This window comes from Pseudophryne corroboree, chromosome 2 (genome assembly GCF_028390025.1).
Source record: "Pseudophryne corroboree isolate aPseCor3 chromosome 2, aPseCor3.hap2, whole genome shotgun sequence".
Classification (NCBI taxonomy): domain Eukaryota; kingdom Metazoa; phylum Chordata; class Amphibia; order Anura; family Myobatrachidae; genus Pseudophryne; species Pseudophryne corroboree.
Window position 1 is genome coordinate 85,906,104 of NC_086445.1, and position 15,323 is coordinate 85,921,426.

The following is a 15,323-nucleotide window of genomic DNA, read 5'->3' on the forward strand; positions in this document are numbered from 1 at the left end:
AAACTCAGACAACGCGAATCCAGGTGGATCTTCGAACTGGGGACTATCACTCCGCTTGGGCTCAATGAAGCCAATCCATATGGCATTTTTTTATAATCTCTAGGATTATTATTTGATTACCTAGTACCAACAGCAAATCCTTTTCTTAGTTTTTTCCTTTTGTTCAGGTATCTCTCCTTTTTTTGTGGGTATTGTTGTTTCACTTATGTTTGACCGAGTGGTGTTGCACGCTTGGGGCGGGGCTGGTGGTGGTGGCGCCTCCAAAATTTCTTTGGGTGTGCCATCGTCTCTCCGGTCGGCCACATGTGTGCTCTAGACTACCCGGGTTTTATTTTAATATTAAAGGTTATATGTTTTTTAACATTGGAAGCTACATTTCCATACTACTGTATGTAGTTCATAACATCATTCTTATATGTAGCCTCTGTTTCTCCCCTGCGCTTTGAGTCCCCAGGCACCTCCCTGACACTCTGTTTATCATTGGTCTTTGATTGACAGCATCCACTATAGTTCAGACTACTAGAGGGTTATCTCCATGGTAACCGCTATGCTGTTTCTCCCAGGGGCGGGACCGCCGCTCACAGACTAGGCGACTAGTGTGCCTCCCGCTATCTCCGGGCTTTGTATGGTTTCCCTAGCAACGTGACGTCATTTCCACTTTTGCGAGTCACTTCTGCCCAGCGCGTGCGTTCCACGACTCAATGAAACGCACAAGCACTTTCTGGTTTTTGATTTAGTTTATTGTAAGACCTGTAGGTCTATGTTACTGGCGGTTTTTGTCCCTATGGGTTCTTTGATAGATGCTTACACTGATCTGGCCAGCTTTTTTCACTTTCTGACATGTTAGACTACACATTAGTAGTCTGCTCCACATCTTGAGTGACGGTGGGCGTGTCCTGGGTGTGCTCAATTAGCAGGAGCATAAATAGCTCTGTATGTGAATTGGTTGGACATGCTACTTGTGGTGTCCTGTTGCCTGGAATATTGTTTGGTGTCTTGACAAAGATCACTGGGATGTGATCGAAACGTCGACTTGATGATTCAATATTAAAACTACAGCTATTATTTTACAAAAAACTGGTAAGTGCTCTCCTTTACAATTGACTGTCTATTGGAATTAACTGTTCCGTGGAGTTGAGCACCATCTTATGTGGATTCTGATGAGCAGCACAGTGCGGATATTCCAATCCATATATATATATCGGCTAGTTGGGGCAGGCTGTGTGTACAGGGACTGGGGGGAACAGTCTGTGTGTGTGCGTATAGGGACCAGTGGGGAACAGGCTGCGTGTGTGTGTGTATGTATAGGGACTGGTGGGGAACAGGCTGCGTGTGTGTTTGTGTGTGTGTGTGTGTGTGTGTGTGTGTGTGTGTGTGTGTGTGTGTGTTTGTGTGTGGTGGAATAAAATGGATTTTAGCAGAACACTTTAAAAAAGTAGCTGCTCCCCCATACTGTTGTCCCGCAGCGCTGGGCTCTAGGAGCAGTGAAACCCCCTGTGCTGTGGGCTCACCGGAAGAGTGGCGACTCTATTGACGGCAAGCAAGTCTTTCTCCCTCCCTCTCTCTTTAGCTCTCCCTCTCTAATGTGTAATAAGGGAGACTCTGCCTGCCATAATGTGTAAAAAGGCGGACTCTGTCTGCCGTAATGTATAAAAAAGGGGACTGTCTGCCGTAATGTGTAAAAAGGGGGACTCTGTCTGCCGTAATGTGTAAAAACTGAACTCTGCCTGTTGTAATATGTAAAAAGGGGGACTCTGCCTGCAGTACTGTGTGAAAGGGGTCTCTACCTGGCATAATGTGTGATAGGGGCTCTGCATAATGTGTGGTAGGGGCTCTACCTGTCGTAATGTGTGGAAGGGGCTCTACCTGTTGTAATGTGTGTAAGTGGCGCTACTATGTGGCGTAATTTTAATAATGGAGACTTCTGTACAGCGTTATGTGAATTGGTGTTATTTTGTGGCCACGCTCAGAATCAGAATAAGCTTTATTGACCAGGTACACTTGCATATACTAGGAATTTGTCTTCGGTTTGCTATAAAACAGCCAAGTTGGTAACAGATAAGCAGGTGTGAGTGTGGGGGGAGGCAAGTAAAGTCGTAGAGATAGGTATACCATAGGGACACAAGTGAGTTAAATGTACGTCTAGTCAGTCAATGTTCAGGAATGTTCATTTCAGCAGGCGGACTGCTTGGGGAAAGAAAATTTTGAGGCTTCGGCCCTGTAACGTCTGCCTGAAGGAAGCAAGTTAAACATGCTGTGGCCGGGGTGTAGCTGGTCATTTACTATCTTCATTGCCCACTTTTTAGCTCTGGACAGGTACAAGGATGGGAAATCTTTAGGAAAACAAACAAATAAAGGAAGCGATAAACTAAAATGTATGCATGCAAACGCAAGAAGTCTAGCAGGTAAAATGGGGGAATTGGAATTGTTAGCATCAAAGGCTGAGTATGACATTATATGTATTACGGAAACATGGTGGAACGACTCTCACGACTGGGTTGCTAACTTGGAGTGGTATTCTCTTTTTAGGAGGGATAGGGCTAACAAAAGAGGAGGAGGTGTATGTCTTTATGTTAAACCATCACTTAAACCATACCTAAAGGAGGTTATCTATGAGGAGACTGGCGATAATGTGGAGTCACTATGGGTAGAAATCTCAAGTGGGGGAATTGATGCAAAAAAAACTAGTCATAGGCACGTGCTACAAACAGCCGGATATTAGCATACATGAGGAAGAACAACTATTGCAGCAAATCAAAACGGCTGCGGGATTGGGGGACATCCTTGTCATTGGGGATTTTAATTACCCGGATATAAACTGGAGTAATGATTCATGTGCTAAAACGAGGGGCAGCAGGATCTAAAATATGTTTAGGGATCACTACTTGTCTCAGTTAATCGAGGACCCAACTAGGGGTAAAACTACCCTGGATCTAGTAATTACTAATAATGTGGACATTATATCAAACACTAAAGTTGGGGAGACTTTGGGTAACAGTGATCACTATATGATCACATTCGACATCAGTTTCAGGAAACATAGCTACAGGGGTTCCACACAAAACATTTAACTTTAGGAAGGCTAATTTCAGTATGCTTAGATGTGCACTTAATGACATAGAGTGGGAGGTTCTGATTAATAACAAGAACACTTCGGAAATGTGGGATGTTTTAAAAGGGTTGCTTGATAGCAATATTCATAACTTTATTCCCATGGACAGTAAACGCAGGAGTATTAAACTCAAACCGATGTGGCTTAACAAGAAGGTTAAAGCAGAAATGGATAAAAAAAAGCGGGCTTTCAAATAATTTAAATCTAATGGAGTCTTTCAAGTATTACAAGGAGTGTAATAAGAAAGGCAAAAAAGCAATAAGAGCAGCTAAAATGGAAAATGAAAAGCAAATCGCTATAAAGAGCAAAACAAATCCTAAAAAGTTTTTTAAATACATAAACGGTAAAAGGTTAAAAAAGGAGAATATAGGTCCATTAAAAGATGAATTAAGAGAATTGATAAATGATAACAAAATAAAAGCGGAAATACTGAACAAATTCTTTTCATCAGTATTCACCAGTGAAGAACTAATGGTGGGAGTAGAGCATAACAATTGTGACAGTAATGATTCATGGTTAGATACTTGTTTAAGCGAAGAAGTAGTCCGGGAGAGACTAAGCAAAATTAAGATTAATAAATCACCTGGTCCTGATGGACTTCACCTGAGGGTTCTTATGGAGCTTAGTTCACAACTAGCACGACCCCTATACTTAATTTTCAATAGTTCAAGTAGTTCAAGTAGATCAGGCATGGTACCGAAGGATTGGTGTATAGCTGAGGTAGTGCCATTATTTAAAAAGGGATCCAAAAATCTTCCGGGAAACTACAGACCAGTTAGTTTAACATCTATAGCGTTTCGCACACAGGTGCTTTTTCAAAGAGTTTTTCAAAGAGTTTGAAAAAGCACCTGTGTGCGAAATGCGTTAGAGAATTGCTGTTCACCCTGCCAAGTGACTAGCGACACCACAATTTGGGATCTACCCTGCCGGATTGGTAGCTAAGGACAACCAGCGAGACCTCACACACCTGCCGCCTAAGCTGAACCGCAATTAGAGGAGACGCGGCCAGCCAGGTGGAGAGTCTGCTCTGCAAGCGTCCACATACAAGTGGCCCCAACACGCTGAGGGTTAGAGACCATCCAGTACCGCTACCACCACGGAGGACAGACGGGGAAAGGGAGAGTAAACACTGCCGCTGTGCACAGCGAGGATCTCCCCAGCACGTCTGTATTCACGGACACGGCGGTAAGCGGCTTATTACAGTGAATAAACTGTCAGTTTATGGACTATGCCCAGTATATGAATAAGAACTGTGTCTATATACAAAGGACTGAGTTCCATTATATTTGGAAAAACACCATTTAATGTTGTGGAAACTGTGTCTATATACAAAGGACTGAGTTCCATCATCTTTGGAAAAACACCATTTAATGCTGTGGAAATACAAGCTATGTTGCACTTATTTTAGTGGAACTAACAATTGTTCCTAATAGGTCTGAGCACTGGATGTTTAAACAGAGAAATAATATTATAACTTTTAGAATGAGCTCTTAATGAGTATGCATGCATATTGAGTTTTTTAATATATTGTTGTGTGAGATATATCTTTTGCACTAAAATAAAAACCAGAGAGGTGATATAAACGTGTTTTTATTCATATACGCACCTGGAGAGATAGCGCAATCAGTCATTTCTTTCTTTTTTCTTGCCTAAGAGGAGATATTATTAATATCTTCAAATATGTAAAGGAACATCACAAAGAGTTATCAGAGGAATTATTTATTAAAAGAACACAGTTTAGGACACGTGGGCACTCGCTTCGACTGGAGAAGAGAAAGTTCCGAACGCAACGGAGGAAAGGGTTCTTCACTGTTAGGGCAATCAGGATGTGGAATTCCCTGCCAGGGAAGGTGGTAATGGTGGACTCTGTAATTGGATTTAAAAAAGAAATGGATACATTTCTGAATGAAAAAGCTATCCAAGGTTATAATACTTAAAATATCAATGTGGTTAATCTGGAGGTAACATGAGTTATAGTAGCTAACTAGTCATAAAACATTATTTAGCAAGTATGTAGAATCCATCACAACTTAAAACAGGTTGAACACAATGGGCAATTTGCCTCTATTCAACCTCAAACACTATGTTACAAGTCCTGGACTGAGGGAAGGTTGGCCCGATGATCTTCTCTGCGGTTCTGACCACCTTTTGGAGGCTGCATCTGTCCCTCGCGCTGCCGGAGCTGTACCATACCAGTATCGAGGAGCACAGTACCGACTCCACAATCGCGGAGTAGAAGAGGAGCAGAAGCTTCTGTGGGATGTTGAACTTCCTTAGTTGCCTGAGGAAGAACAACCTCTGCTGCACTTTCCCGACAGTGGCGTCAGCGTTGGACCCCCATTTAGGGTCCCGGGAGATTGTGGTCCCTAGAAACTTGATGGAGTCCACTAGCGATACCACACTGTCAGCAATCGTTAGCGAAGTCCACTATCATCTCGACAGTTTTTAGGGGGTTGAGCTCAAGGTTGTTGTGGCTGCACCACTGGGCCAACCGGTCCACTTCCTGTCTATAGGCCGATTCGTTGGCGTTCTTGATGAGGCCGATGATGGTGGTGTCATCGTGAATTTGATGTTATGAAGCCATGCCCTTATATTTTTGATGCGCTCACTGGCCCTGTTTTCTATATGGGTTGGGGGGTGCTGATGCTGTTTCTTGCGCACATCGCTAAAATGCCATACCAATGCATCGCTGCTGCTTCCACGTAACCAGCCGCAATAGCACCTCCAACCCAATCTGAATCAGGCCAATGTACTGTGCAAAGATATACAGATGTGTCCGCATACACCTTTTCCCATTTAATTCGTATGGCTAAATTAGCCATGTAATGAAATCTGCGATTTAGCTACGCCTTGTGTTTTTTCTTAAAATATGCTACTTTAATCTTATGAAAATTCTTTTGCAGCAAAAAAATTATAATTTGGTAATCCATCAAATTGCTGCCTTGTGGTGGCGCGTCTTAGCCATGCTAAGCATTTTGTGCCAAATTAAGCAAAAAGGGAAAGGTGTATGAGGACACATGTAAGTGCCTTAGTTTCCAGGACTAGATTCAGATAAGATGCAGCCATTATAGATTTTGTGATTCAGTTCGACACGTTTCAGCCCTAAATTAACACAACTTCTTCAGTGATGTTCAGGCCATGCTCCCTAACTGCTATTGAAACAATAGGAAGTCTTTTCTTAATTGGCTAATTTGTACTCAATTAAGATAACAATGATTGACAGAATGTCCATGTTATGGTGTAAAACATGTACAGTACTTTGTGAGGATACATTGTTTTCTTTTTGTTTCATTTATTGAAGAAGTAATATTAACATTTGTAAATACATTTGTCCCAATAACCACAGTTACTAAGGTGGTATGTCCTCAACAAATAGTTATTTAAGAGAGTGCTGCAGAGGACAGTAGGTAATATAGGTTACTAGTCATTATGCACTGGGAGAAAATACTTTTGATTATGCTCAGACTTATATGACTATAAAATGATGGTTTCAAAATTCACAGAAGCTTTAGAGAGACTTTGGCAGGGTCATGCTGAGCTGCAAGTCTTAATGTATTTGCTAGCTGTGAGAGACTGAAGCTGTTGAAATTATGCGTACCAGGTACTGAACTGTACTGTATGCCGTGAGAACTGGTTAGATCTGTCTCTGCAAGAAGCTGTATAGGTTAAAGACATTTCTTTGTTTAGTGTGCTTCAACTAGACTGAGCTGCAAAGAACACATAAGGGTCTAGACAAAAAAAGACTACCAATACAGGGTGACGGGGAGAGCCCACCCAGATTTGTGGTGAAGAACATTAAAGGATAAATTGGACACTGATACCCAAAGCTGAGAATGTTACAATTAATTGCATACAGTATATTTGTTATTATTGTTTACCTTTTATAAATCTGTGTCTCAGCGTATAGACTGACACCTGTCAATCGAAGTGACTTGGAATATATTATATGGTCAGAGATGTTAATATCTAAATGTGATAAGGCAAACAGAATATGTATGTGTATGTATGGATACAGTATATACACCCTTAAAACTAGCTGCCTAATATTGTGTAGGTCCCCCTCCTGCCACCAAAACAGCTCTGCCCCATCAAGGTGTAACCCTCTTCTCCTCGTCTCTACCTTGTACCACAGAGTTACAACTTATTAACCCCTTCAGAAGTGCCTCCACCCAAGCTAATTTTATCTTTTTGATATAGTTGGGCTAGCTTGGGAAAACCCTATTTGAATATTTCCAGTTACCTACCTATGTATAGTAATTTTAAGACGAGTTATACACCTACCAAATGTACACCAGGTGGTTCAAGGATGGGTTTTCTGTGTTTTCCAGATCCTTTTCGGAATATTCTCCATGGACTCCAGACTGAAGGTAAGTGTTAACTAATTATACATACCATACCCATTATTAGTGAAAAACTATGTCACTTTATTATAACATTATAATAGGTTAAAGAGTTACTAGTACTTATAGAAGTAATCTTTACTCTTCCCCTCTATACAATTACCTTGCATGCAACACAAAAAACCTTGAAAAAACCCTCTCTGTGAAAGAAAAGTACAGGGTTAGTCGCTGCGCTTACATTAAAATAGTCTTATGTTAATAGTCTATAGTGATATACCGTTGGTGCACTTGTTGAGGCCCAGGAGAGGTTGTTTAATTAGATGTATGTTGGGTTGGATCCTCGCATGAATTCAACTTCAGGTAGGTATAGGGGATTCCTCCTAAACATAGATCATATTTAATGGACTAGGTACTTCGTCTCCATCCGCTAAAGTTACTCCAATATCCATAGTTTATTAAAATTTCAACAATGTAGGATAGATAGGTAGTACTGTTAATATGAAAGAAGGTTGATACTACGGGTCCAAGGTTCAAATGCGGCAAAGAGCAATCTATTGAGGGGCTACGCTCCTCCTTTCTCATAGGTCAGGATATATTATATTAGACGATAAATATGGGCCCGACTATAGGCTATACTGGATAACTAGTTCAGGGAGTTCCAGGTAGTTACAGTTATTTTGAGAGAGCCATATTTCTCAGATAGTAAGTGTGCTGGTAATTGGTAAGTCCTCCATTAATAGTCTACCACATAAGGGATAACCTATGTTTAAACTAGAGAAAGGATATTCTTATAAAGTACTTATCTTTTTCGTATTCCTCTGAATAGTACTCATATAAATATTCCATTAATAATGACGGAAGATCGGGATGTGTTTTATCCTCAGAAGAGCTGTATTTACTCCTGGGGCTGTAAAGGAGAGGCTGTCGCCAGTTATTCACCGTCATAGCAGCAGCCGCCTCCCATGGCAGCCATAAGGAGGGGGACGTATTGATTCATTCTTCCTTGTATAAATTAAAATAGGAGAAATTTAGAAGCAGCCCAAACCTATTATAGCTCTCTATATAGTCTTTAATATCCACGCTCCTTGCCACAGTCCATATAGCGGAGGGTTTACTTATGCACATGAACTACTCCCCCGACTCGCATGCACTGAAATCAAATTATACTGTATGTAACTGTGTTCCTGACGGCTCTATATACTTCCTCAGCTAATGCAATTCCTTCCGTCTCTGGGTGACCCTAGCCATCACCCTCTAAGCTGATGTCCTCTCTTTACCTCGCTGTTATAAAGACCTGCCGGCTGTAGCGCTAGTCTCACTTAGGCTGCTTACCAATATCTTCCGCAGCTGGAGATGACGTGCTGGCGGCTGGCGCTTGTGGGGTATGGCGGGGTGAGTTGCTATTGGGACTCCGTCTCCACTCGTCGCTATGACGCCCGGATGTATACTCTCTGTTTGTCCTCCGGATAGCTAGTCCCGGTGCCGTCTCTCGTCCTCCGGCGGAGAATAGCTTTCTCCTCTTGTTCCGTGCTGCTTCACTTCCGTCCTCCTCCTTTGCTCCCCCGATCCTCTCTGCGACACACCAACCGTCGTCCTCCTTCCTCCTCACTCGCTCTCCCCTGTCATTGCGCGAGGGGCTTCTAGAAGTCTCTCTCAAGCCCCTCGTGCCATAATATTAATATACAAGTCCGGTGGTCCCATTTGGGTCATTTGTAGTCACCACAACCTATACCACAGCCTCCCTATACAATTAATATCAATACATATATATATATATATACAGTAGATTTTCGGACTGGTCTATTTTCCCTAGTAATATAATTAATAATAATTACTACGGGTACAGGTATTGCTGTTATTACTCATTTTCTCCTGTCAATACAAGTATAGGGGCTACACTCTCCCCCTGGGGATCCCATTTTACTCTTCTCCTGTGGAAATTGGAATCCCCATCCTGTATTTATAGGTGCCCCGGGGTGTATTATATTACCTACATTTACCCCCCGATCTACTCCATTTCCAAAATAAGGCCAGGACATTACTACACTAGGATGAATCGTCAACGGTATCTCCGTGGGCATACCCAAACGGTCATAGGTAAGTATACGGGGTGGTTTTCTTATTCTCTGGGGTCTGGGAGAGTTATCCCATTGACGTAGGGTTGCTTCACCACTAGTATCATATTCCTCATTAAGCGATCCTATCATAGCACTATTATAATCCTCTTTGTCCCACGGGCTCTCCTCCTCGTCCACCTTCAGATTCTCATCTATATAGGTTACTTCCCCTTCTTTATCAGTTGAAGGTAACTCAGCTTGGCCCCTTGTGGGGGACATTGTACTACCAGCATCCATATACTCCTTGTCTTTGTAATATACCCCACTTCCAAATGGTTCATCTTCCTGACTACTATCCTCATCTTCTGGGTAGGTAGTCAACAAGGTTGATGTTGCAGGTGAGGTTTTGTATGGCCCCGGAGAAGATCCCGTCTCTGACTCCTCCCATCTAATGTTTTGGGCAATAGGTAATATATGTTGCCGGTTATAAGTCACTACAGCTCCTTCTCCCTTCTCCGGAATGAGCTGATATACTGGTATATTAGGTAGTTGTTTTACTACTATATATGGATTAGGCTTCCATCGATTCTTAAGCTTCTTCCTTCTGGGTACTCCTAACAGTTCAATCAATACCCGGTCCCCGGGTTGCAAGCACTGCTCTACTACTTTCCGATCGTGCTGAATTTTATTTTTCTTCCCCATTTTCTCAGCATTATTTCGAGCCAGTGTATATGCTTCTTGCAATTATTGCTGTAATTGTCTCAAATAATGGGAATGGGAACCCCAAGAAGGAGGGTTAATTTGTGTAGGTAAACACACATCTATAGGTAACCTTGCTTCTCTGCCAAACAGAAGTAAATAGGGACTATACCCCGTCGCCTCATTCCGGGTACAATTATAGGCATGAACTAGATATGTAATGTGTTGCTTCCATAGCCGCTTTTGTTTGTCATTCAACGTTCCCATCATATTTAATAATGTCCGGTTGAATCTTTCGGGCTGTGGATTCCCCTGCGGATGATACGGGGTAGTTCTGGATTTTCTTATGCCGCAACAGTAGCACAATTCTTTAATTAGGTTGCTTTCAAACTCCCTTCCTTGGTCGGAATGAATTCGTGCCGGCAGCCCATAGTGGACGAAAAATTTCTCCCACAGCGTACGAGCCACCATCACTGCCCTTTGGTTTACCGTAACATAGGCTTGAGCATACCTGGTAAAGTGATCAGTGACTACTAATACATGACTTTCGCATCCATCGGGGCCTTCTAAGGATAAAAAATCAATACACACTAAATCAAAGGGCCCTGCGCTCTTTAAATTTATAAGAGGTGCGGTATTGCCGGGCATCGTTTTCCTTAGTACACAGTTTCCACATGATTTACAGAACTGTTCGACATCCCTCTTCATGAATGGCCAGAAAAATCTCTCAGCTATCAATCCCAGAGTCTTTTCTTGTCCCACATGACCATGATGATTATGTAACTCAACCAATACCATAGATTTATATTTAGAGGGTAATACTATCTGTAATCTAGTAGGGCCGGCTACCTTTCGGGTTGTCCTATAAAGCACCCCTTTTCTTATCTTTAGTCGCTTGATCTGTCGCCACAACACTCTAGCTTCCCTAGATATTCCAGAACAGGTGATCAATTGCCTTGAGTTTTCCATGGACTGATATATGGGACCAATATGAATATCATCCCATTGCTCTTGAGATAATTTGTATAGCGACACCATCTCCAATCCTTCAATTGCTGAGGGGCTCAATCTACGATATGAAGGAGGTATGGCCTGAGCCGAAGCCCCGGTATTAACTATCCCCACTAAAGGAGCGATTGGGTTTATTCTAACCCATTGACATAGGCCTCTTACTTCCGCAGCAGGGACCTCGATCCATTCTTCCAGGGGTGAGGACTCTTCATGGTGATTGATCCTAGACAAGGAATCAGCGTCCTGATTGCTGACACCAGGTCGATACTTGATGGTAAAGTTGTAGTTAGACAGAGCCGCTAACCATCGGTGACCCGTAGCATCTAATTTGGCAGTTGACTGAATGTAGGTTAACGGGTTATTATCGGTATGTACAGTGAAAGAGGCTCCGTACAAAGAGTCGTGGAATTTTTCACTAATGGCCCACTTCAAAGCCAAAAATTCTAATTTATGGGCGGGATAATTCCTTTCACTCCCCGATAAACCCCGGCTGACATATGCAATTGGTCTGAGTTGGTCCTCCCTACATTGATACAATACTCCTCCAAGGCCGTCCATGGAGGCATCAATATGCACCTCATATGGAAGCTCCGGGTCAGCATAAGCTAGCACAGGCGACTGCGACAGTTGTTCTTTGAGAATAGTGAATGCTTCTTCACATGCCTCATTCCACCTATCCCCAAAGGGTTCTCGGGGACAAAAGTATTCCCTTCTCTTTTGAGAATTCAGCTTTCCTTTAATAGCAGTGGGGGGATATCCTTTGGTCAGATTTGTCAATGGTCGAGCTATTTTAGAGTATTTAGGTACAAATTTTCTATAATAGCCACAAAACCCTAAAAAGGACCGCAATTCTTTAAGGGTGTTTGGTCGTGGCCAATTCCTAACGGTAGCTACCTTCTCCGGATCGGTGGCTATCCCCTGTCTACTAACAATATGCCCTAGGTACTTCACCCTTGACCTGCATAGCTGGCATTTCTCAATGGATAGCTTCAACCCTCGCCTTTGGAGTCGGTCCAATACTTTCAAGAGCCTCTCGTTGTGTTCTTCCAAGGTTCTACCAAAAACTATGATGTCGTCTAAATAAACTAGAACCTCGCGGTAGCACATGTCACCCACCGTCTTTTCCATGGTCCTCTGAAAGGTGGCAGGCGCTCCCGTTATACCCTGGGGCATTTTTAGGAATTCGAAAAATCCGATGGGACAGATGAACGCAGTCTTGGCCCTATCACTTGTGCTCATTGGGATTTGATAATACCCACAACGTAAATCTAGTACTGAAAACCATTGACTTCCGTGTAAGCAGTCTAGAGCTTCTTCAATTTTGGGGACAGTGTATTGGTCCGGGATAGTCCGTTGATTTAATGTCCTATAATCAATGCACAGCCGGATCTCACCACTCTTCTTTCTGGCCACCACAATGGGTGAGGCATATTGGCTTTCCGAATCAGCAATCACTTGATTCTCTAAAAGGTTACGCAAATGATTCCGTACGTCTTCAAAATCAGCGGGAGCCAATCGACGAGATCGTTCCCTGAAGGGGGCCTCATCAGACAGTTTAATCCTATGTTCTACATCCTTGGCAGTCCCTAGATCCCACTCACTTTGTGAAAATACTGCATTTCTCTGCTGTAATTGTTCTAAGAGTAGAACTCTGTTGTGGGGGTCAATGTCACTCCCTTGGAAACATGACTCCAATTTTCTCACTAATGACTCTGAAAGGTTTATATCCACTCTTTTGCAAGGGATCCCAGATCCTTCCGATCGACTCTTCTCAACTACCCCACTTTCCATTATTTGTTTATCACACCATTTAATTAGGCTTTTAAACATGTTGGTATTGGTCCCTACAATAACAGGTAACTCCCCATTGTCTCCCGGGGAGTCTGGACAAACCAATGCCACAAATGGGACCGTTTCATTAGGGGATATCAGTCCAGGCTCGAATGTTATTTGTGTGATGATATATCCCAAATAAGGGTACTTTTGCTCGCTCAATCCCCAGATGGTGAGCCCACTCAGTGGTTGGATGGGTACATCTTTCAGGTAATTCTGGTACCAGGATTCGAAAACTATGGAAATTTGGGAGCCACTGTCTAACAGAACATTACAGGTATGTCCATTAATCATAGCCTTGGTCCTAGGTGCATTGCCCATCAGAGTCTCCGGAATCTCCGAGGACCACTGAGCACTCCCCATGGCATGAACGATAATTACTGGGGAGCCTGTGAGGGGTTCACAGCACTCCCGTTGGAGTTTTCCAACTGTAAATTTCTCCTCAGATAGTTACCATTACTTTCATTCCTCCAGGTACTATTTCCGTTCATCGGGCATTCAAAGGACCGATGGCCCGCTTGTCCACAGCTATAGCAAATAATGGGAGGGCGGTTCTCTCTTCTTGACCTCCCTCCCCGTTCAAATCCCTGGATAGGCACCTGATTATATGGATTAACCGTCTGAAGGGCTATTAACTGTTCCAGTTTCTTATTTTGTTCTTCCATGAGTTTCAACAACCTTTCATCCATGGATGGGGGTTCATTGGTTGGTATCACTACTTTTACCTTCTTGATGGTTTTCTCCCTATTTTCAATTTGCACCTCCTCTAATTTCACTTCTTTCACTAGTTCATTCAAGGTAGGGGCCCGGACAGCAGACATGGTACACCTCAATCTTTGTGCTACCGGATTTTTAGTTAACGCTCCTTTTAGTACTTGCGTCAGTCTTCGACTATCCACTGTATCTTTATCAATGCCTCTTTTGTCCACTATTTTATAAATAAGTCTATCTACCCTGTACACATAATGAGTCAATGTTTCTCCCAGATCTTGATAAGTATGGTTTAGTCGAGCTAACAAATCCCCGACATCTTCCATGGTACCAAACGAGAAGTCCAAGGCCTCCAGATAGTCTTTCAGGGTGGCTTTTGGGTTGCTTCTTCGGGTAGCTTGAATTACCCCCATAGCGGGCCCCCTCAAACTTTCTACCACTCTCTGGCGTTTGATATGGTCAGGGCATTGCCATTCCTCGGAATGTTGGGTGGCCGCCTCCCTCCACAATTCGTAGGTCTCCTCTCCAGCTGGAATCGGGGTGATTCCCGAAAATATCCTAAGGCGTCGATATCCTCCTTCAAAGTGCCATCTTTCCAACTGACTAACCATTTTGCCCACTACTGTATCCACTTGACTCTCAATTGCCTTCTCCCTTGGATGGGGTGATTCAGTTTCAGCCACTTGTGGAAGAACGGGGTCCCCCGTGGATAGTATATTTGGATCCCCAGTACCCCTTTCTTCACCCGGGAGATCTGTGCCGGTCCCACTGCTTTTCCACTCAGGCCATACCACATGTACTTTCCACCCAGGTACTCCCTCCACTACCACCATACCGGGAAGCAACTCTGGATCTAGCAAGTTCTTATTGTTGATTAATACAGCTATGATATTACCATTTAACCCTTTCCATTTATCCACAATACACGGGTCGCTGACTCCGTACAGAAACTTGACTGAATTAAGGATACTATCATCGCTTGCCTCAGTCAAATCTCCAGTTAATCCAAAACTGCTTTCAACCGTTATCTCCTTTTCTCTACACCAACGGAAGATATCTTCCTTTCTTACTCCTGCCATCCTTCTTAGTAATAAACAAGAGACCTAAGGTTCAGGATCTCAGCAGTGCCTCCAAATGTAACCCTCTTCTCCTCGTCTCTACCTTGTACCACAGAGTTACAACTTATTAACCCCTTCAGAAGTGCCTCCACCCAAGCTAATTTTATCTTTTTGATATAGTTGGGCTAGCTTGGGAAAACCCTATTTGAATATTTCCAGTTACCTACCTATGTATAGTAATTTTAAGATGAGTTATACACCTACCAAATGTACACCAGGTGGTTCAAGGATGGGTTTTCTGTGTTTTCCAGATCCTTTTCGGAATATTCTCCCAGGACTCCAGACTGAAGGTAAGTGTTAACTAATTATACATACCATACCCATTATTAGTGAAAAACTATGTCACTTTATTATAACATTATAATAGGTTAAAGAGTTACTAGTACTTATAGAAGTAATCTTTACTCTTCCCCTCTATACAATTACCTTGCATGCAACACAA

The 15,323-nt window shown here is 42.8% G+C and overlaps 1 protein-coding gene across 1 annotated transcript; it reads right to left on the minus strand.

Moving 5' to 3' along the window:
• Positions 1–13,429: 13,429 nt before the first annotated feature.
• On the minus strand, positions 13,430–14,842 carry LOC134990208 (paraneoplastic antigen Ma2 homolog). Its single transcript, XM_063950662.1, has one exon. The coding sequence runs from the start codon at positions 14,840–14,842 to the stop codon at positions 13,430–13,432; it is 1,413 nt and encodes a 470-aa protein (XP_063806732.1).
• Between the last annotated feature and the right edge of the window lie 481 nt (positions 14,843–15,323).